Below are 25,547 nucleotides of genomic sequence, written 5' to 3'. Positions count from 1 at the left end.
TACTTGTTGGAAGCAACTGAAAGAGGACATGGACATCCCATGCACTGCAATGGCCCATCGAGGGAGAAGTTACCGACATACCCATCTTTGCATCGCTCACAGCGATCTCCCTCCGTGTTGTGTTGGCAGTTCTGCAAGGACAAGACAGACAACACGTTCAGTATTTCTCTAGGGAAGCACTCAACACCACGGTTTTCTGGAGGATTACGATGGCCTAATCAAGGAAGGGACTGTTGTTCCAAAGGGGTGGGTTAGAACAGACTCCTCCCCCTCACACATCTGGATGCCTAAATCATTTTCTCTTCCCCTGCACACCCAGTCTGCTCATCCTAAACTGACTTGAAGTAAATAAATAAATCCCCTTGAAATGGCACATGAAGATTTTCGGTGATCAAGACAGTAGTTTGGTAATCTCATAACTTGGTCACTGTGTATGGGAGGGACCTTTTAGTCAGCTAGTGAGGAACAGCACACATTGTACTCTGATTATTTCATGGGCTAGCTACTTACGATGCATATTCCAGATCCTGGGAGGCACTGATCTGAGTGGCCGTTGCAATGACAGGGAACACATTTTCCCAAGAAGAGACCCTTGGTGTCTCTGTAATAACCTGGAGCACATTCCTAATGAGAGAAGAAGAGACACATGGAACGAACATGGTTAGGCAGAGCTAGCATACTAGTGTAACTACCTTCCATAAATACCACCGGGTTTCAAGACATAAAATAGATTAAAAGGGACAATGTCCAAGATTTTTTAGTTACAATCTTGCCCCCACAATCAACATGAGCCAGCTAGCTAGGCAGAAAGACTTTATTTAAGGCTTTCAGGTATGTATCTAGTGCTTGCATTGGACCCCTGAGCAAGCTCCCCAGTAGCCCACTACCCAAAATTCTAGCTCATGCAGATCTCACAGCAAATAAAGCTGAGCACATGGGCAATAGCAGGAGATGGAACACATGTACTGTGTAGTTCAGTGCAATTTTGGGATGCTGGCAGGTGCAAGTCAAGTTGTCATTAAAGAGCTGCACACCAGGGATTGGCGCAGGAAACTCGTGCTCTAGAATTTTCCCTGAATTCTAACATACAACGGGGCACATCCAAACCTCGCTGCTGAGTGCAACGGCCGTGGGGGACGTGCTCGGCTCTCACATGCATCCTACAATTCCACTTCAGCCTGGCCAGAGCACTTCACCTCTTCCCCCTACCTGGCAGGAATCTCCCCTGTAATTGGCCGGACACATGCACAGTTCCACGTTGCTGGCTCGGATGCCCCCGCTGATCTCCGTCACAGTCTCCAGGACCACCTGACGCAGATACACTGATGAGGCGAGCTGGGAGAAGAGCGCTCGGATCTGCAGCTGCTCTAGGTTGGCCAGCACCATCATCAGCTCTTCCCTGGACACTGGGTTGTGCGTCTGCGTGTGTCTGAAGTTACCCTGGCGAAGAGAGAGCAGCTCTGGTGTTACCATGCAGTAAGTGCAAGCCCTGCATTTCTGAGTCTGCCCCTTTGGAGATATTTCAGTCAATCATCCAGCTAAACGAACCCCCTCGTCCCTGGGGGGCTTATCCATACAATAGCCCAAAGACTCTTCACTTGTCTGCAGCTTTGAGACTGCCCACTTCTGTCTCCGCTGTAATATTCTATCTGGAAATTCCAGCCAATTCTCTGCCCATGCCCCATCCCCAACAAGCACCGGGAAAATCTGTCTATGTGCCTGAGGAAGAGCTACCATTCACGCAGTGCCTTCCATCTCCAGAGATGCACACGAGCTTCACAAGCCACATACTTGCAGCTTCTCTTGGGTGCAGGGCAGAAGCCACCTAATGCACAATACAACAGCACCTGTGGAGGGGAACGTTTGGTCCAGGACATCACTGCAAATCCTTATTGTAACAAAGGCTGCCATGGGAGCATCAGGCCTGAATTTTCACAAGGTCCATCTCCCTACTGCCAACTCAGTTCACACTAGTGCTCTCAGTTTGGCATGCCAGGGCCAACATGCACTCCTGTGATTCCCCTCCCGCTCAAAGACATGGATGCATCTGGAGGCAAATGTGTCAGCACAAAAAAATGCACCTGCAAACAAGGATGACAGGCTGAACATTTAACCCTTTTACATCCCCACAAGGCAGACAGGACCTGGCTCTTAAAGTCCCAGAAACTGTATGGAATTTATAACAGAAATTTCTGAGCATGCAAACAAAATGAAAATGTTAAGAGTGAGAATTACCAGCAATAGGCAACATTTAAAGGTACTAGCCCTGTAGCATCTGCACTCAAGGCAACCCTCCCTCTGTCTGGATGGCCTCTACCACTGCAGCATCTGAGCACCAAACAAGGATAAATGGATTTTGTCCTCACCACACCACTAGGAAGCACTATTCACCTTGGGAACTAAGGTTCAGGGCTCATTAAGTGACTCACCCAAGGTCACATTAGGAGTCTGCAGCAGAGCTAGGAACTGAACCAGTCTCTAATGCCCTCTCCTCTAGACCATCTTGCTACTCTTCCTGCTTTCCTGGAGCATGCACCTGAATGTGTCTCCAACACATCCCCACAGAGACTCTCTCTCTCTGGGATGACCCTAGTGACACACAAGGGTTCCAGGTTCTGAGGCAGTCACAGACTGCACCAAATTCCAAGGACACACTAAAAAGCTGCCATGGCTGCAGTCCACAGTACAGAGGAACAACATTTGGTTCTCGGGGCTCTAGGCCTCGCGCTGTCTGTCCCTTCGAACTCACCTCCATGAGCTGCAGCCGTCCTTCATGTACCTCTCCAGGGGAAGGGGAAGTGCCTTCCAGAAACATGATGCTCATTTGGTTCCCCTGGGGGAGGTACAAAGATGTCCTGTAAGTCACTAGCTGGAAGCACCATTTATCCCTGAACCCCTCGCACAAGGGGCAAAGGGTTTCTGAGGCTGTACCTTGAGGATGACATCCGGGCGGGGCTCCATGGGAATGAACACATCGCCCCTTCTGGTGTCTGAGCGAAGCTCATACCGCAGGTATCCGCCATAGGAGGACACCTAGGGGAGAGCCAAACAACACAGGCAGAAGACACTTATCACCACTCAGCTAAGTGACATATTATGGAGGTGCACGGCTGGTGAGCACACTCAGATACACCCCTGCTAAATTCAACTGACGGGCAATGGCATAATGCAGGCCATTAGGCTGAGGCTCAGTAAAGATCCGGGTGGCATGTGACAGCGTTTGCTTCATCACCTTAACAAATGCAAGGAATAAGCATGCAGGGACCGTGGCTGGGTGTGTTCTCTCTTACCCGATCTCCAAGGTAAGAGCTGGGTGCGTGCCAGTAGAGCTCCTGATAGGCCTCGGGAACGTTCTTCAGGTCAGCATGAATGAGCTGCTCCTCTAGTCTCAGGGAGGTGGCCACTTCTTGGCGGTCTCCGCTCAGTAACACCCACCCATTCATGTTGATGAACTAGGAGAGAGCAAAAGAGAGCTGTAGGCCTGTTTTCCGAGAGCACCCCACATGCGCTGCAGTGAATGTCTCTGCATTCGTGCGCCTTCGGGGCATGTGGGACAGGGTGGGAGCTGCAGAACGGGCCTTGGAATTTCAGTTACTGTTACTCCAGGACAGCGACTCTCAATATAGGGGTCACACACTATAAAACGGGGTGCCGAGAAGAGGCCAGTGGGATCCCAATCATTCTCCAATTCTGTTCCTTTGCTTCTAGAGAAGCTGATTTGCTCAACTTATTTGCAACCTCAGAACTATTGGCATGAACTCCCACTCCATAGGGATTCTCGTGGCACCTTCTGTAAAGCATCAGGACCTCCCAAAGGCAAAGGATCCTGGGGCTCAGCTGAGGAGGCTGAACGTGTGTATTAAGGTGGTTAAACCCAGCCCTAAGTGCTCCGGGATATCCCACAGATGTACAGGCCTAGCGCAGAGCAGGAGAAAGAAACCACCTGGGGGGCTGAGAGGAACAGAATCCCACTGAACAGAGAGGAAAGGACCACCGAGGTCCCCAAACCCCAGCCCTCCATTCACCTCCACTCGGTACTTCTCTGCACTATGGCAGCGATCGGTCGCTCCAAAGCAGAAACACCTGGTGCAGCCCTTGGGGTTGTTTGCATCCAAAGAGAAGGTCCCCAGGCGGCACTGGTCACACCTCACACCCTCCACATTTTCCTGGAAGAAAAATGAACTATGAGATGTGCTGAGTTTCCCCTATAAGTGCTATAAGAGCGCGGAGAAGGTTGGCACACTGCTCCAGCAGTTATCAAAACACTGCCGAGGGGCTGTGAAACGATGCCGTTATTCCATTCACCTGCACGTTTGCGCAAACCTCTCATCAGCCATTAACCCCCGCTCACTGTCAAAACGCAACTCCCCCGCACTTGCCAAAGCACTCCTGTGCCCAGCCAGGGCTGGGAGCACCACCCAGAGGAGCAGATTGTCATCTGGTCACTGAAGAGCTGAGTTATTCTCCAGTGGTGCTGCAGCAAAAGGCCTTCTCGTCACGGACACTTCCAATCCAATTTCTGCTGCAGACAGAGGCTCTTGGGAATCAAAGGTCCAAGTGTGCCATGAAGCCGAGGGGCATTCCCTACAGAGCACACAGGATGCCATGCGCTAGGCACTACCTGGTCTCCATCTCTCCATGTCTGCTCTCCCAAGACCAACCAGGTCACGTTGTTAGAGCAGGAGAATTAAATTGGCCAGGCAAGCATCACCAGAGTGCGGTAACTAGACTGACCTTGCAGTGACACTGCCCAGTGACCGGATCACACACGCTCACTTCCGTCCCTGCCTGATGACAGTAACACCTCCGGCAGTGTGGGTAATGGTAGTAGCCAGGGGCGCAGACATCACATCGCCGTCCTATTATATTGGGTTTGCACCTAGATAGGAAACAGCAGCAATGGAATTAAGGTACTTGGCCTTCTGCTGCTCTCTAATTCCTAATAAGCTCCCATGCGAGTAGTTTTGTTGCTCTATATTCCTGGAACACAACACTGATACCAGTGGGTTGTTACTTTCCCCTCCCTTCCCAACCTGCTAACACACCCCATGGCGCTCCATAAAGCCAGATGTCTAAGCTAATGATCCCAGTGCTGCTGCCGGCACATATCCTCTATGCAACCATGGCCCCGTCATTGTTCCTCACCTGCATTGGCCACTGTCCATGTCGCAGCCTGGCTCCGCCAGTTCTTGCACTCCTGTACGTGAACAATTGCAGTCCTCACAGCCAATCAAGGCGTGGCAGCCAAAGGTCTGGGGCTCACAGACAACGCACTCCGGCTTGATGGTATGCGGCGGGCAGATGCATTGCCCCGTCACTTCATCGCACAGGCGGGTCCCACAGTCACAAGCTGCAAGAGAAAGGAAGCAGCCGAGTTCATTGGGGAAGCAGTAAGAACCCCGTGATAAAACAAAGCCTAAGCAACACCAAGGTTGCAAATGGATAAAAGCGGGTGCAGGGGAACTTGTGCTCTGCCCATCTGAAAAGCTGGCATTGGAACCAGCCTTAGAACAGCACCTTGGCATTGCCTGTTCAAACACCAATGCCCACTCCAATGGGATCCACCAGGGTAATCCAGTACTTGGTGCCAGGGCTTCTCTGTGTTTGTCACAGAGCTTGTGAACAGGAATTTAAGTGGGCTGGTACTGACTGAAATGCAAAGCTGGAAGACACAGAGAAGTCTGGTTTTCTTTTGTGTTACTAAACATTGACAATCACCAGTGATGGGCAGAGAATGAGGACCACATTTAGCCCCAGACTTAGAGTTTACATGTGCACACTGATCTGTATTTGCTAACTGCAGAAATGGGCATGGAGAACCAGAAGCCAGGTTTGAGGCTGGCAGTAAAAGTGTCCATAAACAACCCCATGAAACCCATCTTAACAAACCACGGGATTAGTAAAGAAGGTGTGTCCTGGATGAGGTGAATCTTTAAACTACACAAATGCACTGGGAACCTCGGGTTACTTGAGAGGAACGGTGATGGGGAAGTGCTGGATGGTGTTGGAGAGGATCTTTAGCGCACACACTTCCAGAGCATGTAAATAGTGCTATGAGCTGCACTGCTGTTTAACTCCCCCTCTCCCCGACCCCTCTCAGTACAAACTTCATAGGGAAAATCTCCTGGAACCTTCGACTCCCATAAGGAGGTAGAAAACCGGGTTATCCTCGTCAGCCATTTTCAAGGCCTACAGGACAGGCATCTGGCCCCCAGCAGCAATCAAACCCCTCAGAGCTGAGAGGAGCAGAGCTTTCCTCCCGAAACACAGAACAGGTAACTCACGCCTACAGTTGGGGAAGCCCCAGTAACCAGTGGCACACCGGGAACACTCTCGGCCGATGATGTTGGATTTGCAAGCACACTGCCCACCAAAGAGCTCGCACTGGCCCCCGATGGCCCCTGCCTCGTGGCAGCGGCAGGGCTGAGCTCCATTGTTGTAGAACAGAGAGAGTGAGATGGCAGAGTCCCTGCAGAACTTGGACGACGTGGTAGGACTGCAAAGAAAGAAAGGAAAGAGGTTCCTGGGCTGGGCTCTCTTAGACCATCCTCAGGGCTGATTTCCCCTGCAGGTACTTTCTCCAAGGCAAGGTTAGGTTTCCAAGGAATGACAAATCTCCAAAGGACAAACTTGCTTTAAATGAGATGCCTCAACACCAGGGCACTCCCAATCCCACCACTACCTTCCCAGATGGTCTATAGGCTGCTCACGAGAGGTGCCGGGCACCCTCAACCACTAGTGAAGTCAGCAGGAGTCGAGGGCACTCAGTACTGTTCAGGTTCTATATTAGGGCATTAAGGACCTTTGAATACTCCTTTAGATACCAGTGAAGGAGACTCATCTGCTTAAGCTAAAACCAAGATTTTAACCAATATTAACTTGGGAGTTGTGTCATTTAAGTCCCCCAGGGTCCCTGGCATCAAACTACCCCAAATGAGTGTGAATCAGAGCAAAATGGAACCCAACTACTGAAAAACCCAGCAGATTTATTATTTATTTATTAACTGGGCGTGGCCAAGAGAAGGAAAGCAATTAAAGCAGACAATTCCAGTGTCCTAGCAGGATGCAGTTTCCCAGCAATGGCTTATACTCTACTGTTTCTGTTCCATCGAGAATGCAAAGCCATTGGGCAGCAGAACAGAGTCCCTTTAAAGCCAAGGATCTCACTTGATGTAGAAACTATTGACTCCACAGCTGCTGATAAACTCGTAGGATTTGTCCAGGGGTTCCTCCAGCAGATAATGGGAGCTGTAGCTGTCTTCAGGCACCACCAGGATGTAATCCTGCAGCAAGACAAAACAACCAGCCACGCCCTACCGTTTAGTGCTTCCTCCCTGCAATGGTTTAGGTAATCCAAAGAGAACCACAAGCAGTGCATGCAGCCAGTCAGCTCACTCAGCTGCCTGAGCATCTATTGAGGAAGGACTGGCGTCTCAGCAGCTGGGATATGATGAAGCACTTCAAAGCGCTTGTCTTTTGAGAAGACAACTGGTCCATGTGGCCCAGTGTTCCGCCACAGGCAACAGCCAATACCCAATGTGGTTGAGGCAAGCAAAAGACCCACCAAGTGCTGTACCAGGACACCGGACTTCTGTTTCCAGCTCACCTGCTGACTTGCATTGTGGCCTCTGGTGGATTCTTTAAGAGCTCTGTACCTAAGTTTCCCAATCTGGATGACTGGGATAATGCTTACCTGCCTCTGTCTCTAGAGATCCTTGGATGAAAGAGGCAGTGCAAGTGCAAACTATTATCACAATAGTGCATGAAACCAATTCTGCAAAAGTGCAAAATATCATCACGACAGCGCACCAAACTGACTGCTCAAGGTTGCGGCCAGGGTAGGAAGGGAATTTCTTCCTGGCCTTTGCAGGCTGTCATCTGACAGTCTGAAGCAGCTTATTTAAGCTTGGTCTTCTCCCCTCTCTATTAGGAAGGCTACCCATTAAGTGTGGCAATGTCATATCATAGTTCCTAGTGGCCTATTAGTGATGGGTTCCACCGAACCTGCCCTCTAAGCTACAATGCAACATTTCCCGACATTGGGGATGTAACTTAGCAGGATGGCTCAGAAATGGGGAAATGGTGTGAAACGTTCCCTGCCACTATCCCACAGCAAATGGTCTGGAAATCCAAGGTTATAATCCTGCTCCTATTGCTGCCACAGGGATGGAACCAGGTCCTGCAGGTGAGGGGAGCCTTTCAACTACATACTTACCAGCCACAGCTGCCGGCCTGCTGGCACACGAACAATCACCGTCAGCTCATTATCCGTAACGTCCAGGATGACCTGGTTCTCGGAAACCACCACGCTCCGACAACCATATCCATGTGGGCAGAAAGCAGCCTTGGCCTGGCCTGAAAGGCCAAAAGAGACATCAGCCCCCCAGCTGCCTCCATCCCAGCCAGCTGTCCTCCAGTTCATCCAAAGCAAAGCCCAGGCAGCCAGCTGTGGCACACACCAACTCTCCCCCAAGTGGCCTATTTTGTGGTGCTTGTGTCTCAGACACTGACTCAGCCAGCTTGGGAGGCAACCAAGGCCAAGTCAACGCTGCCATGTTCCGAGGCAACGCCCGCTTCAGGGCTTTGTGGTCTGAGTGAAGACCCTGAGGACGATGAATAAAGGCAGTCACCAGGGAAGGGGTTGAGTTTCACAAGAGCCTGCCCAGAGTGTGGTGTGTGTGTTGGTGTGAGCGCCACACGCTTGCCCTTCCATTGCTGGGTAAAGCATCATGCAAAACCTACTGCAAATCTTCCCCTCTGCCCGGACTTCGTAAAATCAGTGCTGCTCAGTGGTGGAAATGGAAACACTGCGCAGCTGGACACCATCCCCAGGGGCCCACTGTATAAGGCCAAGGTCAATTTGAAGTTAGGTCCCTCAACAGCTGAGCCCACGCGGCTCCCACTGAAGTGAATGGGAGCTTCAGGACTTGGCACCTCTGAAAGACATATCATTAAAGAGACCTGCCTAACTGCGGATTTACATGCCTCACTTTATACAACCAAGTTTCAACGGTTGGCCTTTGTTTCACCTTCCTAGAGTCTGCTGCAGTAACTGAAAGCACCAGTGCCCATTGGTTCTCCCTTTGCTGCAGCCAGCTCATATACGGGAAAACGGATACAGGTGGTCCAGTGGAAGAGCTAGATTCATAGACTTACAGATTTTCAGGACAAAAGGGACCATTAGATTATCTAATCTAACCTGTGTAGCACAGGCCATCACAGAATTTCACCCAGTTACTCCAATACTGAACCCAATAACCTCTGTTTGGCCAAAGCATATTTTCCAGAAAGGCATCCAGTGTGGATCTGAAGACTTCAAGAGATGGAGAATCCACCACTCCCCTGGGTAGTTAGTTCCAACAGTTAATCACCCCCAATGTTAAAAATTTGTGCCTCACTTCAAATTTGACTCTATCTGGCTTTAACTTCCAGCTGCTGGTTCTTATTCTGCCTGTTTCCACCAGGTTAAAGAGCCTTTTAGTGCTCAGATCAGATCTCTATCCCCTTTGGGACATTTCTCACACAGCTGCTGCCAGGGTCCCGGCTAGGAGGAAGAGGCAGTTTGGATGCCCTTGACACTCTGCCTTCCTCCAGGAACCTCCTTTTGATCATGGATCTCTCGTAGGAGTTTTCAGATCACTTTCCCCATGTCCCTCAGTCCCAGGAGCCTCTCCCTACTCCTAACTCCGCTCACCTTGCCAAATCCGCCCACCGTTGATTAACACTTCCACGGGGAATGTGGGGTGGTTGGGCTGGTAATAGTGCATGATGAAAGCATAGCGACCCAGCGTCTGGATCCGACTGTTAAATACAGCAGCAGCCTGGCCCAGAAGACAGGAGCAAAGAGAAGAAATCAGGGTTAACATGCACATTCCTCTTCCAGTGCAATCCCCATCCCTCTGCAATGCACCAACATCACATCCCTTTCAGCACGCCAGTAGGAGAGTGATTTCTCTGCTTTGCACCACTGGGGATTCAGTCTCCCTTGTGTATGTGACAATCAAAGTTAGCCCCTCCATTCTCCCAGAACCACCAAGCTCGGTTACTTTAAGGCAGCAGCTCTCAGGACTGGGTGGGGAGGAGGGTCCATGTGGATTATCAAGTGATCCACAGAATTAAAACACTGGAGAAGCCCAGATGAAAGCACAACTGTGTCGTGGTTAACGAAGATGGAAGGGAAAGCCACAGATGCCATTGCACGAATGGAGTCATTCCACTGCTTTGCTGAGACTTGCACAGAGCAATTGCATGCATACGGTGCAGTCTTCTGACATCACAATCCTATTGCCACGGAGAGGAAAAGCCCAGCTCCAGTCTTCATTACCTGGGAAGGCTGCAGGAGTATGAGCTCGGCTGAGGAGTCCACTGCAGTCGGAGGCCGAGGCAAAGGCTCAGTTGGGATGCCAGTCGGAGCGACTGTGAAGACGTGAGTCAAGGGAAAGTCTGGAGGGATTGACAGAGCCTGGCCTGCTTCCAGGACAATGGACTGAGAGAGCTTCATAAACCTTGATGGGATGCAGGAACTACTGCACCAGAGAAAGAAAACACAACACATGGGATGGCTGGCAGTGGAAAGACAGAACTATGAGCTCTGGCAGGAGACAGACTCGCCCATAATATCGATCCAGAGTACAAAGCAGGCTGTGGCAAGGAAGGAGCCTTTGCAGGGAGTCCTCTACCATATGTAGCACCGGGGAAGGGAGCGGAATCTTGTTCATCTAACTTAGTGGTAAGTGATGAACAAGAGTAGGAATGTGAACATACTGAATTGATGTCATGGCACGTGAACAAGTCTCAGGAAGGCTATTTCAGTGGAGCAACACACAGAGTATATCCCATAAGGGAGGCCATCTAGTCTAGAGGTGAAAACACAGGACTGGAGAGCTGGGTTCTAATCCTAACTCTGCCACTGGCTCAAGTGGGCCGGACACTTCACCTCTCTGTGCCTCCATCTTTAAAATGGGGATAATATTCACTCTCCTAGGTAAAGTGCGTAGAGAAATCATGCACCTCGTTACCTGGAGGGTGAGAAGGTGCCATGCAGGCTGATGCAGTGAACCTTTGGCTCAACAAATTCCATGGTGAATTGTCCATAAGGTATCAGGTACACTTTATACTACAGCAGCAGGAAGGAAAGAGAAGAGTGGTAAAACTAAACCTTCTGCTACTTCAAGCCTAGATAGGCTCCTTTACCCTCACTCCCCACCCCCAAAGATCAGGCTGAATACTCTAAAGATCCCCTCATAGACACTTCACTTTTGGTGAAGACCAGTGGTGTAGGGACCCTTTGTTTGGTGGAGGGCAGAAGCCAAATGTGTCTGCATTCAACTGCTCTATGGCAAGATTTGTATATGCCTCCAGATGATTCAGAGCAGTGGCTCTCAACCATTCCAGACTACCGTACCCCTTTCAGGAGTCTGATTTTCTTGTGTACCCCCAAGTTTCACCTCACTTAAAAAACTCTTTGCTTACAAAACCAGACATAAAAATACAAAAAAGCGTCCCAGCACATTGTTACTGAACAACTGCTGACTCTCTCATTTTTACCATAAAATTATAAAATAAATCAATTGGAATATACACATTATACTTCCATTTCAGCGTATAGTATATAGAGCAGCATAAACAAGTCAGTGTCTGTATGGAATTTTAGTTTGTACTGACTTCACTAGTGCTTTTTCTGTAGCCTGTTGTAAAACTAGGCAAATATCTAGATGAGTTGATGTACCCACTGGAAGGCCTTTGCGAACCCCTCAAGGATACATGTACCCAATTGAGAACCACTGATTCAGAGCTTACATCCCATTTTCAGAAGTGACTTTGGCAGTATGTCCCCTTCCATGGTATCTCATCAGAGCATGTTGGCCCACTTTGCAGAGTATAGGGGAATTCAATGTAGATGTTTAGCTCCTACATGATTAAGTCCCATTTTCAGAAGGCACGGAGTCCTACCGACTTTCAATGACACTTAGTCTCATTCTCAAAAGAGGAGCCTAAGTGTTACTGAACATCAATGGGACTCAAGTGCTTAAATCTCTTCTGAAAATGAGACTGAGGGTTGTCCACAGAGAGCCTTAGTGCGCAGCAAGCCAGCATGTGACTCTACAGCGCACTAGCCAGCCATGTACTAATTTGTGTGTGGACCCTGCACTGCACTCTGACCTATCATTGCCAAAGCACATAGAGAACTTTCAGTGAGCGGCAGGAGGGTCCACACGGCCACTTAGTGCACGGCCAGTTAGTACCCTGGAGATTTACACCCCAGCTTGCTGTGCACTCACCAACTGTGTAGACAATCCCTTAGGGTCACTTAGGACCTAACATCTACACTGAATCCCTCTATGCTCTGCAAAGTGAGCCTACAGGCTCTGATGAGACAGAATGGAGGAGGCATATTACCACATTGCTGAAAGACCCTATAAAAGAGAGTTTCGCAAGAGATTCCTTTCGCTCCTGCTCCCTCAGTCCCAAGTGCCCATGGTACATTTTTCACCACATCGTTGTCCTGTCACCTCTTCTCCCAGCCAGCAGCCGACCATATCGGATAGCTCATAATTAAGGCTAAGATTTAGTCATGGGTATTTTTAGTAAAAAAGTCATGGACACACAGGTAATAAACAAAAATTCATGGCCCCATGACTCGTATTATATATCCCTGACTACATCTTGTCTGTTCGAGGGGGCGGGTGCTCTGAGGTGCCCGCTGGTGCTCGGGGACTCCACCATTGCTGGGGGGAAGACACCTGGGACCACTGCCAGGGAGGAGGGGCGAGACACAGCGCCACTATTGCTGTGGGGGCTGGCCCTGGAGCCACTCAAGCTGTTCCAGCGGCCCTGGGGTCAGGAGAACCAGGAGGCTGCAGAAGTCACAAAGGTCCTGGAAATCATGGAATCGGTGACTTATGTGACAGACTCACGGCCTTACTCATGATATAAACAGAGTTCCACACAGTGACTGATCTAACGTAGGAACGTCACCCTATTCTCCAGGTTATGTCCTGAATCTACTGGTTCTAGGCCTCCTCCTTCCACACCACCTGGAGCTGAGCGATGCCACACAGCTGTCCTTTGTAGTGAGGGCTTACCAGGAAGAAGTGGGCTTGATCGGCTGCGAACCGAATGGTTCCCTCTGTGGTAAGTTCAAAAGCTGCCAAGCGATTCTGTGAATCTAAGACTATCCCACGGCAAAGGAAACTGCGAGACAAAAACAGAACTCAAGGACGGCCTCGGGCAGAGCCATCATTCATTTCTTGTCTTGCTAGATAGACATTCTTGAAGATATTTATATAGAGCCGAGGTACGTCTTTGAATGCCCGCTCGGGATAGTCACAAGAGTGCATTTCCTAAGGATATCCCAAGCCTTTGTTTCCTACTGCTAAGGTCACAGTTTGAAGTCAAACATGAGATCAGCTCCCAGACAAGGCACTCAGTCTGTGGGTTACATAAATATTGTCTAGTACTTGGAGCAGGCGACTCAGGTACAGGATTCGTCTTCCATTTTCAGCCGCGCCCTCTCACTGGGATTCCGTCAAGTCACTTAGGCCCAGATTTTCAGAACTGGGAATGCATGTGAGACAAGCAAGCATCAAATTTGCAAGTGCATTGGCCCTAGCTGCAGTAAGCACATACAAAAGGGGTTCTGAAGGTCTGGGCTGCCCGCGTCCCACTTTCCCCACTATTGAATGGGAGTGACAACGTGCCTACACTTCCAGGGGGGTTGCAAGATCCCATGGTGGGTACTGCACTAACATATGTGCCCAGATACAATATTCTCATTCTGAGGCACAAGGCTGAACATGTTATCAGTGCAACAAAGTAGGAAGCAACTGAACAGAAATGCTTGTCCCCTCACTGTGCAATGCAGGAGAGGGACGTTACCATATTCACTCCAGCTACCCCTTCGTTCAGCCTCTTGTTCGGATCTGGCTTCGTACCTGTAGTCACATGTGTGGAAGGTGAGTGACCCCTGCTGGGTGGCTAATTGCAGGGAGCTTATTGCTACACTGGCCCTCTGCATGGCATCCTTGTTGGCGTATTCCACCAGCAGCACGTATCTCCCAGGCTGGGGAACAACGAGCCGCAGCTGGACCTCCACCTGGGTGGGAAATGAAAATATGACAGAGTTATACACTGCATCTCACCTCACCCTACTGCACATGCACATTACCAGTGCTATGTACCAGCTTTCCTCTTCGTGACCCAAGACGCTCTATGGACTGAAATGATGCATTGCGACAGCTCTCAGTGGGTGCATACCACCCCCCCATAAAGCCTTCTGCTGGGGACTACATCAGTGAGATTCTTAGGTGCACAGGTTTCGATGTATTGCTGTATGGACAGGCTAAGAAGGCTTGTTTTAAAATCCCAGCACGAGCACATCCCTCCCCCCACCACTTACACACTCAGGGCAGAGTTTGCAGGGGTGACTACATGGGTGAGCAGCGCACACACACACACACACACACTTGATGAGCTGCAGGAGGAACAGAGTGGGTGTGGGCGAGTTTCTGGAATAGCTGTCCCAGGATATTTAAAGTACAAGGTCTCTCAAGGGGACAGCCTTTGGTCTCACAGGGCTGAAGGGTGAAATAAATGAGCTACTCACGTCACTGCCGCTGCACAGTGCCATCTGCGGGTGTGATGGGGTGATGGGCACCATGGGACAGGGCCTGGGTAAGCTGTTGTCCAGCCGGCACACCATGTCTCCTCCAGACGCAGAGGGGAAGCTGTCCACAGACAGGTACTTGTACAAGAGGCAGCTAGAAATGTTAGGAAAGAATTTGTGAAGTTCTGTTGTTAGCGTTGTCTTGTCCAGCCCAGGTCCCGGTGAGCAAAGCAAGGGATCCGCTGCTCATGAGAGCATCCTGGCCTTGGATGGAACAAGAGTTTGTATTTCACTGGCCACGGCAGTGAAAATCCGCCTTTCCTCTCCTCCCCCCATCCCCACGCTGTGCTGTTCAAGTGCCTCAGATCTCTCTGGGAGGGTCCACTTTTAGGGGCAGACTGGGAAATCAGTCCATTCAGCCCTGGCTGGTGGTCTCTGCAGAGAGGCCAGGGGGAAGGTGGTGCATGAGATATGGAGACCTGCCCATTAGGCACTGAAGAGGCTGGCAGTTCATTTCATGTTGGCCAGCGAACGCTGCTTATTGCTAACAACATTCCGGGGCTATCTATCAAGGCTAGCGGGAAACGGGGCAGCGCCCCCAGTACTAACCCTTTGAGCAATCCAATGACCTAGGCGTCCCTCCCACCAGTGCAATGCCCGCTCCAAAATCCTATGGTGTCTCCAGTGAGACTGGGTGGGGCCCTGCCATTAGGTAGAGGAAGCCATTCAGCCTCAGACTTTAGCTGCCCCTGTTTGTTATGTTCCATTGTCACTGTGAAAACCTCTCCCCACCCAGCCACCCTCACCCCCCGAAGACCTGCAGACTCTTGTGAACACAGCGCTCCTCCACTGGCCTGAATGGCAGGCGAGAGGCACCACAGGGGTCCTGGGGTAGTTAGCTGCTTTGGCTGACTTCTTTCAAGAGCCCCTACCCCCGTTTGCCCAGGTTCCCCAGGTGAGGGGAGATCCCTGGTGGCTCCCCCACAGTGAGCAGCTGCTGACTGAATGGGAATGCAGCCCTGCACAGAAGGGGGCACTCTACCGGTTCATTAGTGCCAGAGAGCTGGGAAGACCCCCATATGACACAGATCACAGACAAAGAGAGGAATGGAGTTCCTTACTTCTGACTGGCTTGCTCAGGGGCTGGGCTGTAGGTACACGCCTCTGTGACCTTCAGCTGCAGTATGGGCGCTTCATAGTACGAACTGGGGAGCAAAACCAGATAGTCCTAGAACGGGGGTGGAGAAGAAGGGGGACAAGTTCAGTGTGACTCTGTTCCTCGGGAAACTGCGAGAGCTTTCCTTGGGGGAGGGAGAAAGAGAAGGGCCTTACCAGCAGTATGCCCTCTGCCTCAACGATCAGCGACCACACGCTGGGGTTCAGCACAAAGGGCTCCCCGAAGCTGTTCTGAGGGACGGTGACAAAAGCCGGTTCGGTGCTGGGAGCGAAGATGATCTGCTTGGTCTGCTCAGTACCTGGGGCGGGAAGGACAAGAGATTGTGAGAAAGCATAAGCTCGGGTGGCTCTGAGGGGATACCGCGCAACGGGCAGCAAGCACGGTGGATACAGGCAGAGAAGTGGCTCTGTAAACGTGGCTCTGTGGAAGCCTGGTTTAGTCTTTCGAACAGCATCCATTGCGGATGCACCGAGGTCCCACATCAAACAACAGAAATACCCCCCAAGCAGAATCTTCTCAGTGGAATAAAAAAATAACTGACTGCCCCACTGTTATTGCTAATCTGTAGCTCTCATCCAGCGATGAATAGCCCACACCCAACAGCATCCCGCCAGCTAGAGACAGAGAGAACTTATTGACTATGAAATTCTTTGAAGACAAGTGACAAGAAGCAATCAGATACCCTATACATATTGGAGAATGTCTTGCTGCAAACTCAGAGACCCTCCTGCCTTTCCCCACCAACCACAGCAACAGACATTCTGCAGCCGGAGCTTAGAGGGCAATTTAATGCAACAGCCTTCACCTGGATTTCAGGCCCCATCCTTCTCCCACTGAAATCTGTTGGCTAAACTGACGCTCCATTGACATTTAAAAAAAATGATCTTTGAGTGTGATCACAGCATGGCACCTAGTGTCAGAATGGCCACTGGCTAGTTTACAGGGTCAGGGTTTTTTTAAACACATGAAATGAGCAGATGTGCCGGTCTGCATGGGGGGCAGATGAGCTGAGGCAAGAGGCTGCGAATTTCACACACGCGTTCCTCTGTCTTTGTGAGGTACATTTACAGCACGACACGCAGCAGGGGTGAGCAAGGGTAGGGCGAAGGAGCATGCTACTACTTCGACTGTTTAGCCGCATCCAATACATGGACAGCACAATTAACTCAAGATCGGACCCTAGATTCCTGAACCTTACATTTGGAGCTGTCAGGGAGCGAAAGGGTTAGATGCTTGCCACACGGAACACTGCAAGGGACTAACTTGCTTGTAGGCCTCTGGTCTTAACATTGGCAGCCCCTTCCACACAGAATGATGGGACCATGTTTTGGAAACTACATGGCTTAGCAAAGGGGCTGCTGTGCTGGGTCCACTCATCAGTCCACCAGGCTGGGAATATGCCTCCTGCACTAGTAAATACCTGAAGCGTCCAAGGAAGGGAAAAAAGCCACAGCGTTATACAGCAAGCCAGCTGTAATCCTTCCTGACCTATGCTGTAATCAGATTACACCTGGCAGCATGTGAGTGGATGACCTTTCTCTTTAACTTTCCTGTGTAGAAACATAACTGGTCGTATAATTATCCAGCCGCTTGCTTCCTTTTTTTAAAGCAACACCTGGGCACATCAGGCCCTGCATATATCCTCCAGCTGCTCACTTTACAAGGTAAAGCAACAGTTTCTTCTGTGCCAGCCCAGCAGCTCCAAATAAATAACAATATTTTCTATTCAATGTCATCTTTCATCCCAGGATCTCAGACCATTACATCAAACATTAGAGAATTAAGAAACCTCCTCCCTCTCTGGGAGCATTATACGTACAGGCTGTGAAACTGAGATACAGAGGTCAAGCGATTTGTTCCGGGTCATAATGCAAGTCAATGGCAGGGAACACCAGTTTTGTACCTCCCAGCCCTGTTTTTTAACCATTAGACTGGGAATCCTCATGACGGTACCAAACAGGACAGCACCAGCCATGCCCAACCTGGCTCCTTGAAAAAGAATGCAGCTGACAACGAATGAGTAGAGACGGACTGTAGCTCACGCTGAGGGTGCAGTTGCGCAGGCTTTGCAAAGCTGGGTTTGGCAGCATGAGAGCAGATGGGAAGACATGCCAGGGCGGGTGCAGTGCCTTTCTCTTGCAAGGTCTCTGTGAGAGCTGCCACACTGGGCTAGTTCTCCTGAGGAAGAAATTACTGCAGCTGGCTTTGAAACTTGCTGGCTTTCTTGGGACAGATTGTCGAAGGGGCCTCACACCACCCTCTACAGGAACGGCAATTTTCTACGTACTTGCCAACTCAAGAACTTCCCTGCAGAGATAGATTAGCCAACCTCTGTCAGCAAATGCACTTTGCACATGGACGCTGGAGTTCCCGCGTATGACAAAAACCTGCAGATGCAATTTTGCCAGAAAAACATGTGGCATCAAGAGGTTGCAGAGACTCGCTCTTCAGAAAAGTGAATGCAAAAGGTAGACGCGACCAAAGGCTGGAGCAGAATTTTACTGCTCCTCTTCCTCACCGGGCTGAGCGCTTGCCATGCTGCAGAAACCAGATATCACTTCGTCATCCTGGCATGAGTAGGGTGGGCAGGGAAAGATAAACCTGACTCAGTTCCAAGTCATTCCTTATGGAAAACCAACCTATAGGGTTCAATAGGGGCCATGCCAATAAGGCTCTACAGAATTTAATAGAAAGGGACAACTTTTCTATAGGGTTTATTGAACCATCCTATAAAAAGCAGTCCTGGTCTATGCAGTCCTATGGGACTGTTCCAGAAGGGACACAATCAGTAGCTGGCTGCCTGGAATACCTTGGTGGCAGTGCTGCAAGCTGCCATGGGGGTATGACAGTGGATCCAAGCTTGGGAGTGCAGGAGGGCCAGAGGCAATGCCCAGCTGCTCTTCTAGAGTCTCCTGCCCCTCCGAGGCACTTGCCACATCACCCTGCCTGAGGGAGAGGAGCCCCCCAGCAAATCGTGCATTGTGGGGAAGGGAGAGCAGCAGAGAGGCTCAGAGAGAAGGCGGCACTGGTGAAGCAAAGCGCTTCCGGAGGATTGGCACTCAGGTCAGGCATGACAATGCTCATTCCTGGGCATCAGCTGCCAGAAAAGAGAAAGTTGCTGCTTGGGTAACAGCCCAGGGAAGAAGCAGACAGGCCCTGAGTTGCCAGAAAAGAGACAGCCAATGACTGGGGCGAACGCCAGTTCCCATCTCCTGGCCTAGCTGAGAGGAGACATTAACAGTAGGCTGTGTGCACGTGCCTGTGCATGTCAGTTAGCAGGGAGGTAAAGCCCTTTTATCCTCTTCCACAAAAAACAAAACAAAAACAAAATCATCTGTCCCAGTGTGCTCTTGCCTACACGCTGCTGATTCCTGGTACATATAAAACGTGGGTCTCTGTGCCTTTCACGCTGTCTTTGCTGGCTCTTCCTTTCCCCGCCTGTACAGGATGGGTTATCGGAGCCTGTGCAGCCAGCTTAGAGCGACTGCCAAAATGCAACGGGAAACCCCGTTAAACACCTGCCAGGCCAGGCCACCTGGCACTTCCCAAAGGCCCCAAACCAGGCTCTTCCGCCATGCCCTTATGAATCAGGAAGGGGGAATCTGGACTCCTGCTACTGCCTCTGGCTTTAAAATACAAGGTGATGTGCTCTGATGATAGAAGGCGGCTGCAAGGAGCACACGGACAGGCAAAGCGCACCCCCCTCCTGCATGTCCCGGCACTTCATTCACCAACTGGCAGTGACAGATGGGACCTGAAAAATAAAGCCCAGGTCCGGATGCTGGCGTTCAGATCTGGTTCCACCTGTGTGGCCCATCTTGGACGTGTAGCTACTCCTCTTAGGCTCTGCAAGGGCCTTCCGGGCCGTCCTGTCCCTTTGGGGGCACTAGGCAAGCAAGCCTCATCTAAACGTTATGCTGCCTCCTCCCACACTGGCCGAGTCGACAAGCGCGCTCCCCTTGGGGTCATGGCCGGGGATCGCTGCGGTGCTGGCTTGTTAAATGGGGGAAGTGCCGCCTTGGTCCAGCCTCCAGCTTTGGAGGGCAGAAGTTCCAGAGTAAAGCTGTACGGAGATGTCCGCAGGAGACTGCGGGGGGAAGGGAGGAAGCAGCAGTGGCACGCGGAGCAGCATGGGACCCTTACCTCTCCTTCGTGGCTGATAAGCTGTAATTTTGCCATACACAGTGGCACCTCCTGAATTAATATACCTCAGGATGACATGGAATAGATAGAGCTCTGCCTCCTTCACGTCTACCATGACTCTGACTTTACTCTGCAAAAAGCAAAAGCACATTGGGCACACATCACTGTGGGGCCGGCGCTGGGCCCATCACCCATCCTGTGGGAGAGCGGTACCTACCTGCCTGCCTGCCTACCTGCCTCTCGCTCTAGTTCCCCTCCCCTCTGCATGACACAGGGGAGCAGCTGCCAACGCAGCAAGGGCTGGCACACTGGAGGAGCTCAGAAGGTCCCAATGGGTGGTGTTTTGGAGGGGTGGTTTGCAGAAAACGGGGATGTTTTGGTTAGTCTTAGAGTGAGAAATGCACTTACAGTTGCCACAAACATTAAACTTTCCTTCCTCAAGGACTGAGACCCTCCCTTCCACATTGGCCGGCCCCCGGTTGACGTAGCGAAAGACGATGCGGAACAGGTCAGGGGAGGTCACATTGAGAGTCACCACTACCTTGGGCTGGTGGGAGAGAGAAAGGGGAGAGAAGCAGAGCAACACCTTAAATCACCTCCACCGCCAACAGCCCCAGCGCAGCAGCTCAGGGGACTGCTCCCAAAGCACCATGCCACAGCGCAGGAGGAGTCAAGCAGCCACGCAGCCTAACAGCATGAAAAAGGCAGCAGGAGAAGACATTGCACACGTGCTACCACGTGCACTTTACAAGCATCCACCTATCCTCTTCCCTCTCCACAGGTGGGTGAGCGGGAGAGGTGAGGCAGGGGGCATGCACCGGGAGAGCAGCTCTGCTATCTGACAACTCACACACTAGCGTTTAGATTGCTTGGCCATAGCGTTTAACTGGGGAGCCTTCCTAGCCGTCAACTTTGGAATGGAAGCTGGCTAGCATGGAGGGGTGCTGTTTGGTGGGGGGGGCTTATTCCAAGCTAGGGAAAGAGGTTACTTTAACAAAAGGCTTGGCTCCATTATTAACATAACATGGGTTTGGTGCTTTGTATACAGTCAGCCCATGGGCGGCTCCAAGGCCATCTGTCTCTGTGCTCATGGGTTCGCCACCCAAATGTCCACAGAGAGGCTGCAAGTGGAAATCACGTGGTTCTCTCCACCACTTGAAATGCTAACAACTAGCAATACCAACTGAGGACACCCCCGAGAGATGTGTCCACTTACTGAAGAGCTGCCATGTGGCCTTGATTCAGAAAAGCAGCCCCGTCTAGGAAAGCACGTGAGCATGCACTTAACATGAAGCACATGCTAAAGTCCTATTGACGTTCATGGGATCTAAGCACATGCTTAAGTGCTTTCCTGTGCCAGGTACCAAGTGGAGGTTTGCCAAGCAAACCCTCCATGGGCATGATCAACTGGCTGCGATAAAGGAGGGCCGTTCCCTTGAGAAAAGATACTGGCAAGGGACGTTAAAGACTAGTTTTAGGGTGAAAGCTCCAAGGTCACAGCCTGAGCGTCCCGCTAGAGGACACATTGGAATGACCTCGCACGGAAAAGGGGCCTGCCGACACAAAAACCACACACCTGCCCGACATTCAACGCCCAGTGGAGTCTCTAATGCAGCCAGTGGATACCAAACAAAACCAGCAGCCAAGTGAACAACCCACTTAACAGTCTCTGGTTGCTCGGCCTGGGATTTTCAAAAGGAATCCGGAGGAGTTAGGCGTCCAGCTCCCACCAGAATTTAGTGGAAATCTGGTGATTAACTCCCTTCAGCCCCTTTGAAAACCCAGCCTAGCCTAGCAACAAAGCAAAGCGAAGACTATTCTAGCTGTAGGTGGAGAGAGCAAGGGTCAGGATAAAGAATCTGCTACACAGGACAAACCTGTATGGCTGCTATATAGCCCCCCTAGGCCCCCGACACACGCTAAACATTCTGATAGGGGCCGTGCAGAAGAAAGGTTCACAAAGGGAAAAGCTGGAGGGAGCAGTGTGAGTGGATGTTACAGCCTCACCCCTAGGGACCATGTAGAAAATCATCTACACCCAACAGCAGTCCAGGCAAAGTAGCCACAAAGGGCGTAAGCTGCATGTAGTAACGGGGGAGGAGTGGCTTCCTTTTTGGGGTCGGGGAGAGGGGGTTACATAGTGTGTGGCAGGAAAGAGAAGAGCAGGTGAAAGGGCCCCAAGGAAACCTGCAGACATTGTACAGAGAAAGCCCCGTAAGAGACTTCCCACTAACTGAATTAGGATACGTAGATCATACAGCCAGAAGGGACCACTGCAATCCTCTAGCCCAGGGGTTTCAAACTCATTTTACCTTAGGACCAGTGCCAGGCCTCAAATCCTTCCAGCAGACCAATGATGTCACTCATGCTGCCCAGAACACCACACCCTCAAGTCTGCCCCCCACCTGCCTTAGGCTCTGGGAGGAAGTTTGGGTGAGGGAGGAGGTCTGGGGCAGGGGATTAGGGTACAGGCTCTGGGATGGAGTTTGGGTGCAGGCTCTGGGCTGGGGCAGGGGATGGGGGTGCAGGAGGAGGGAGTAGGGTTGCAGGCTCTGGGATGGAGTTTGGGGACTGCGAGGGTATGGGAGGGGATGCAGGCTCTGGGAGAGAGTTTGGGGGTGGGAGGGGCTGGAGGAGCAGGCTTTGGGAGAGGGTCAGGGGGTGAAGCGCTTACCTGGGGCTCCAAGGCGGGGTGGGACGGGGGGCCTCCATGCACTGCTGTACCCAGGCACCACCCCCGCAGCTTCCCATTGGCCGCAGGGGTGCTTGGGGCAGGGGAAGTGTGTGGAGGCACAGCCCTGCCCCAGGGCCGCAGGGAGGGGCCGGCAGATGTGTAGAGCGAGCAGGCAGACACTGCTCAGCTCCTGCGCACTGCTGGGGTCCCAGGCCATTGTAAATGGCCTGGGGAGGTAGAGGGGGAACACCCAGGGGCAGCAGGTGAGGCCAAGGAAGAGACCCAGCCCCAAAACTGCTGGAGCCCCGCGGGCCACATTGGGGAGGTTCTGGCCCGCGGGCTGGGAGTTTGAGACTCTTGCTCTAGGCTGACCTCCTGAGCAGGGCTTCCTGAATTAGGATCTCTCCTCTCATCAGTCTGTTCTGTCCCTAATGCTACAGGAAATATCTGCACAAACAGACTATATTTACACTGCACTGTTTGTTTTGGCCACCACATGACCTTGGGTTTAGAGCTACTCTTTGGGTTAAAACAATACACGTGTCTACAGCACATCAAATGGTTAGCATTCTGCGTCCTCTCCTGGTAGGGAGCACAGGCTGGGGCCAGGCCCGTAAATCATACCTGAATGGGAGACATCTGAGCGTATCCTCTCCAGCTGAAATTCTCAAACTCCAGGGGGTTGTAGCCAAAGCGAACAGCCCGGCCATCTAGCGTGGTGCCCTCTTCCAATTCAAATTTCAGGTGGTGGAGGTCAGGGAAATAATGGTCCCTCGTAGGCCTGGGGAAGAGAGTCAATAGATAGAATTACAAGCCTGGTTTCCACAGACCGGGGAACTTACTTCATGCTACTTTCATAATTGCTGGCTTCTCGGGGGCCCTCCAGGACACAGCCAGACAGAATGGTGTCTGCAGCTGCTAGCTCCATATCAACACTGCATGGGACTCCCTCTTCCCAATAATGGGGAGAAAAACTGGAGCAGAGTTTACTTCTTTCCAGCTGTTTAGGGAGGGAAGAGGCTGGAGAGGAGAGTCCCCAACAAGGGGTGAACATGCTCGTGTGTAGGTATGTGGTAGTGGTTGCAGTGGCAAGGGACAGGAGGCACGCAGCCTCCAGCGTTCTAAGGCCATGGCCCCCCTAGCCGGGGAGTAGGGGGTGCTGGAGAAGTCTCCAGCTAATGGAACAAGGAGCGAATGCGTCAAGCAGCTCTGTGGTGGCAGCTGGGCTCTTACAGGGTGCATGTTGGGCCTTGGGTGTTCTGCCTGCAGTGACAGGCTCCGGTCCTCGCCTCGCACGCCGGCCCGATGGACCCACCAACGTCGCACCGGCAGCCTGTGGACAGGAAGCACGTGTTTACATTCCACTGACGTTAACAAGCTCCGAATAGCACTAATCAAAGCCGCGCACCGAAGGGAGGAGCTGCCGAGGGCTCTATTTTTATTCCATTGTATCCGTTTTCATGTTGGCTTGGACCCCACTTGGATCAGCTTCTCTTCCATCGCAGTGCTGAGCTATTTGAAGACTGCTGGTGGCTGCTGAGAAGAACGCAGGCCTGCGAATTCTCTCAGTGAGCCCTCTGAGCTCCGACCAGGCCTCTAAACCCAACCCCCTTCAGCAGCCCTGCTCACTGCCTATCTCCCAGCACCGCCACCCCATAACACACCACTGATGGGGAGAGCATAGTGCAGGGCGACAGGCAACTTCAGCCTCTGCTGCTTCACTCCTCACCACCAGCATTAATGTGCACACAGGGAAACAGAAGTACAAGCTTGTAAAGCAAGAAGTAATCTCCAGGCATCCACCCTCACCTGGTTTCCCTCCCGTCCTCAGTGGGAGGGGAGTGAATCATCTGATCCACACCGGGGACGTACAATGGGTCTAAATCAGGTGCTCAATTCTATCACTTCTGGAAGAACAGCCCAACCCCCTGTTCTCATCCGTTTTGCTTTCCAGGCCTCAGTACTCTTGTCCCACAGAACCCAGACAGGCAGCTCCAGGGACTGGCTCCTCTGTCCTGTTTTCCATCAGCTGGCAGATCTAGCACCTCATGAAAGAGAGAAGGGTACCCACCTTGGCAGCCAAAGTAATTTGCATGGTCCAGGTTGAAGTATCCGTCCTTACACGTGGAGCACAACTGGCCACAGATGCTGGGTTTGCAGAAACACTGCCCATTGCCCTAGGAGACAGCCAAGTCAGTCAGTGCCCCATGGGCGTGGCTCTGCCCCTCCTCAACACTCAGCACAACCAAACCAGCATTTGAGAGAGGAAGGATGGTGCAGTGGTCAGGGCAAAGGTCTGGCACTCTGGAGACCCAGATTCAATCCCCAACTCTGTCAGAGCTTCCCTAGGCAAGCGTGTGACTCAGCTCCCCCCTACACAGTGAGCTAACAGCACTACCCTACCTCACAGGGTGTTGTGAGGAGAAAACCAGTAACGACTGCGAGGCGCACAGACACTAACACAATGGGGTGGGTCCAGGTCCATGGGGAGGGCTCGTAAGCGCTCCCATAATGCAGCCAATAAATAATAGTGTCAATAGCTCCGGTTAGACTATTTAACAGCATGGTGAATGTACAAGAAGGGACTGCTCTTACAAACCGCTAAAACCTTGTCATAATCTGCCCATTGCCACAGACTATGGAGAGCGAAGCCATTTACCTAGGGCGGGCAGGCAGGCACTGCATGAGCTCCCTTGGGGAGATAATTTGGCCTTGCCTCACTGAGGGGTGTCTATGCCGTTACAGCTACACCATTGTAGCTACACTGCTCTGGTGTGAAAGGGGGCTGGGGCCAGAGCAAATCATGATTTACACAGGCACAGGGGTCTGCACTAGTATAGCTGTCTCGGTGCAAGACCACCACTGGCTATAATTTCCACTCTTGACAAGACTTTAGCGATGATCCCTTAACAAAAGCGACCGTGGAACATTCCTTGGGATGGGAAATG

The 25,547-nt window shown here is 51.5% G+C and overlaps 1 protein-coding gene across 1 annotated transcript in view; it reads right to left on the bottom strand.

The window, feature by feature from the left end:
- The window catches only part of LAMA5 (laminin subunit alpha 5), a 176,169-nt gene that overhangs the window by 37,912 nt on the left and 112,710 nt on the right, over positions 1–25,547 (bottom strand). Inside the window, exons 20-43 of the mRNA XM_030533556.1 lie at positions 24,671–24,776; positions 23,833–23,932; positions 23,224–23,380; positions 20,334–20,472; positions 15,938–16,080; positions 15,727–15,833; positions 14,606–14,759; positions 13,935–14,095; positions 13,086–13,194; positions 11,019–11,116; positions 10,325–10,526; positions 9,695–9,821; positions 8,216–8,355; positions 7,168–7,283; positions 6,285–6,496; positions 5,146–5,350; positions 4,735–4,879; positions 4,026–4,166; positions 3,291–3,452; positions 2,932–3,033; positions 2,750–2,833; positions 1,210–1,440; positions 511–624; positions 4–131 (exon numbers count right to left, since the gene is read on the bottom strand). Coding sequence (XP_030389416.1) covers positions 4–131; positions 511–624; positions 1,210–1,440; positions 2,750–2,833; positions 2,932–3,033; positions 3,291–3,452; positions 4,026–4,166; positions 4,735–4,879; positions 5,146–5,350; positions 6,285–6,496; positions 7,168–7,283; positions 8,216–8,355; positions 9,695–9,821; positions 10,325–10,526; positions 11,019–11,116; positions 13,086–13,194; positions 13,935–14,095; positions 14,606–14,759; positions 15,727–15,833; positions 15,938–16,080; positions 20,334–20,472; positions 23,224–23,380; positions 23,833–23,932; positions 24,671–24,776 — 3,383 coding nt within the window. The remainder of the gene's footprint in view (positions 1–3; positions 132–510; positions 625–1,209; positions 1,441–2,749; positions 2,834–2,931; positions 3,034–3,290; positions 3,453–4,025; positions 4,167–4,734; positions 4,880–5,145; positions 5,351–6,284; positions 6,497–7,167; positions 7,284–8,215; positions 8,356–9,694; positions 9,822–10,324; positions 10,527–11,018; positions 11,117–13,085; positions 13,195–13,934; positions 14,096–14,605; positions 14,760–15,726; positions 15,834–15,937; positions 16,081–20,333; positions 20,473–23,223; positions 23,381–23,832; positions 23,933–24,670; positions 24,777–25,547) is intronic.

Source organism: Gopherus evgoodei, chromosome 14 (assembly GCF_007399415.2).
Source record: "Gopherus evgoodei ecotype Sinaloan lineage chromosome 14, rGopEvg1_v1.p, whole genome shotgun sequence".
Classification (NCBI taxonomy): domain Eukaryota; kingdom Metazoa; phylum Chordata; order Testudines; family Testudinidae; genus Gopherus; species Gopherus evgoodei.
This window is presented reverse-complemented; position numbering and strand designations above follow the sequence as displayed.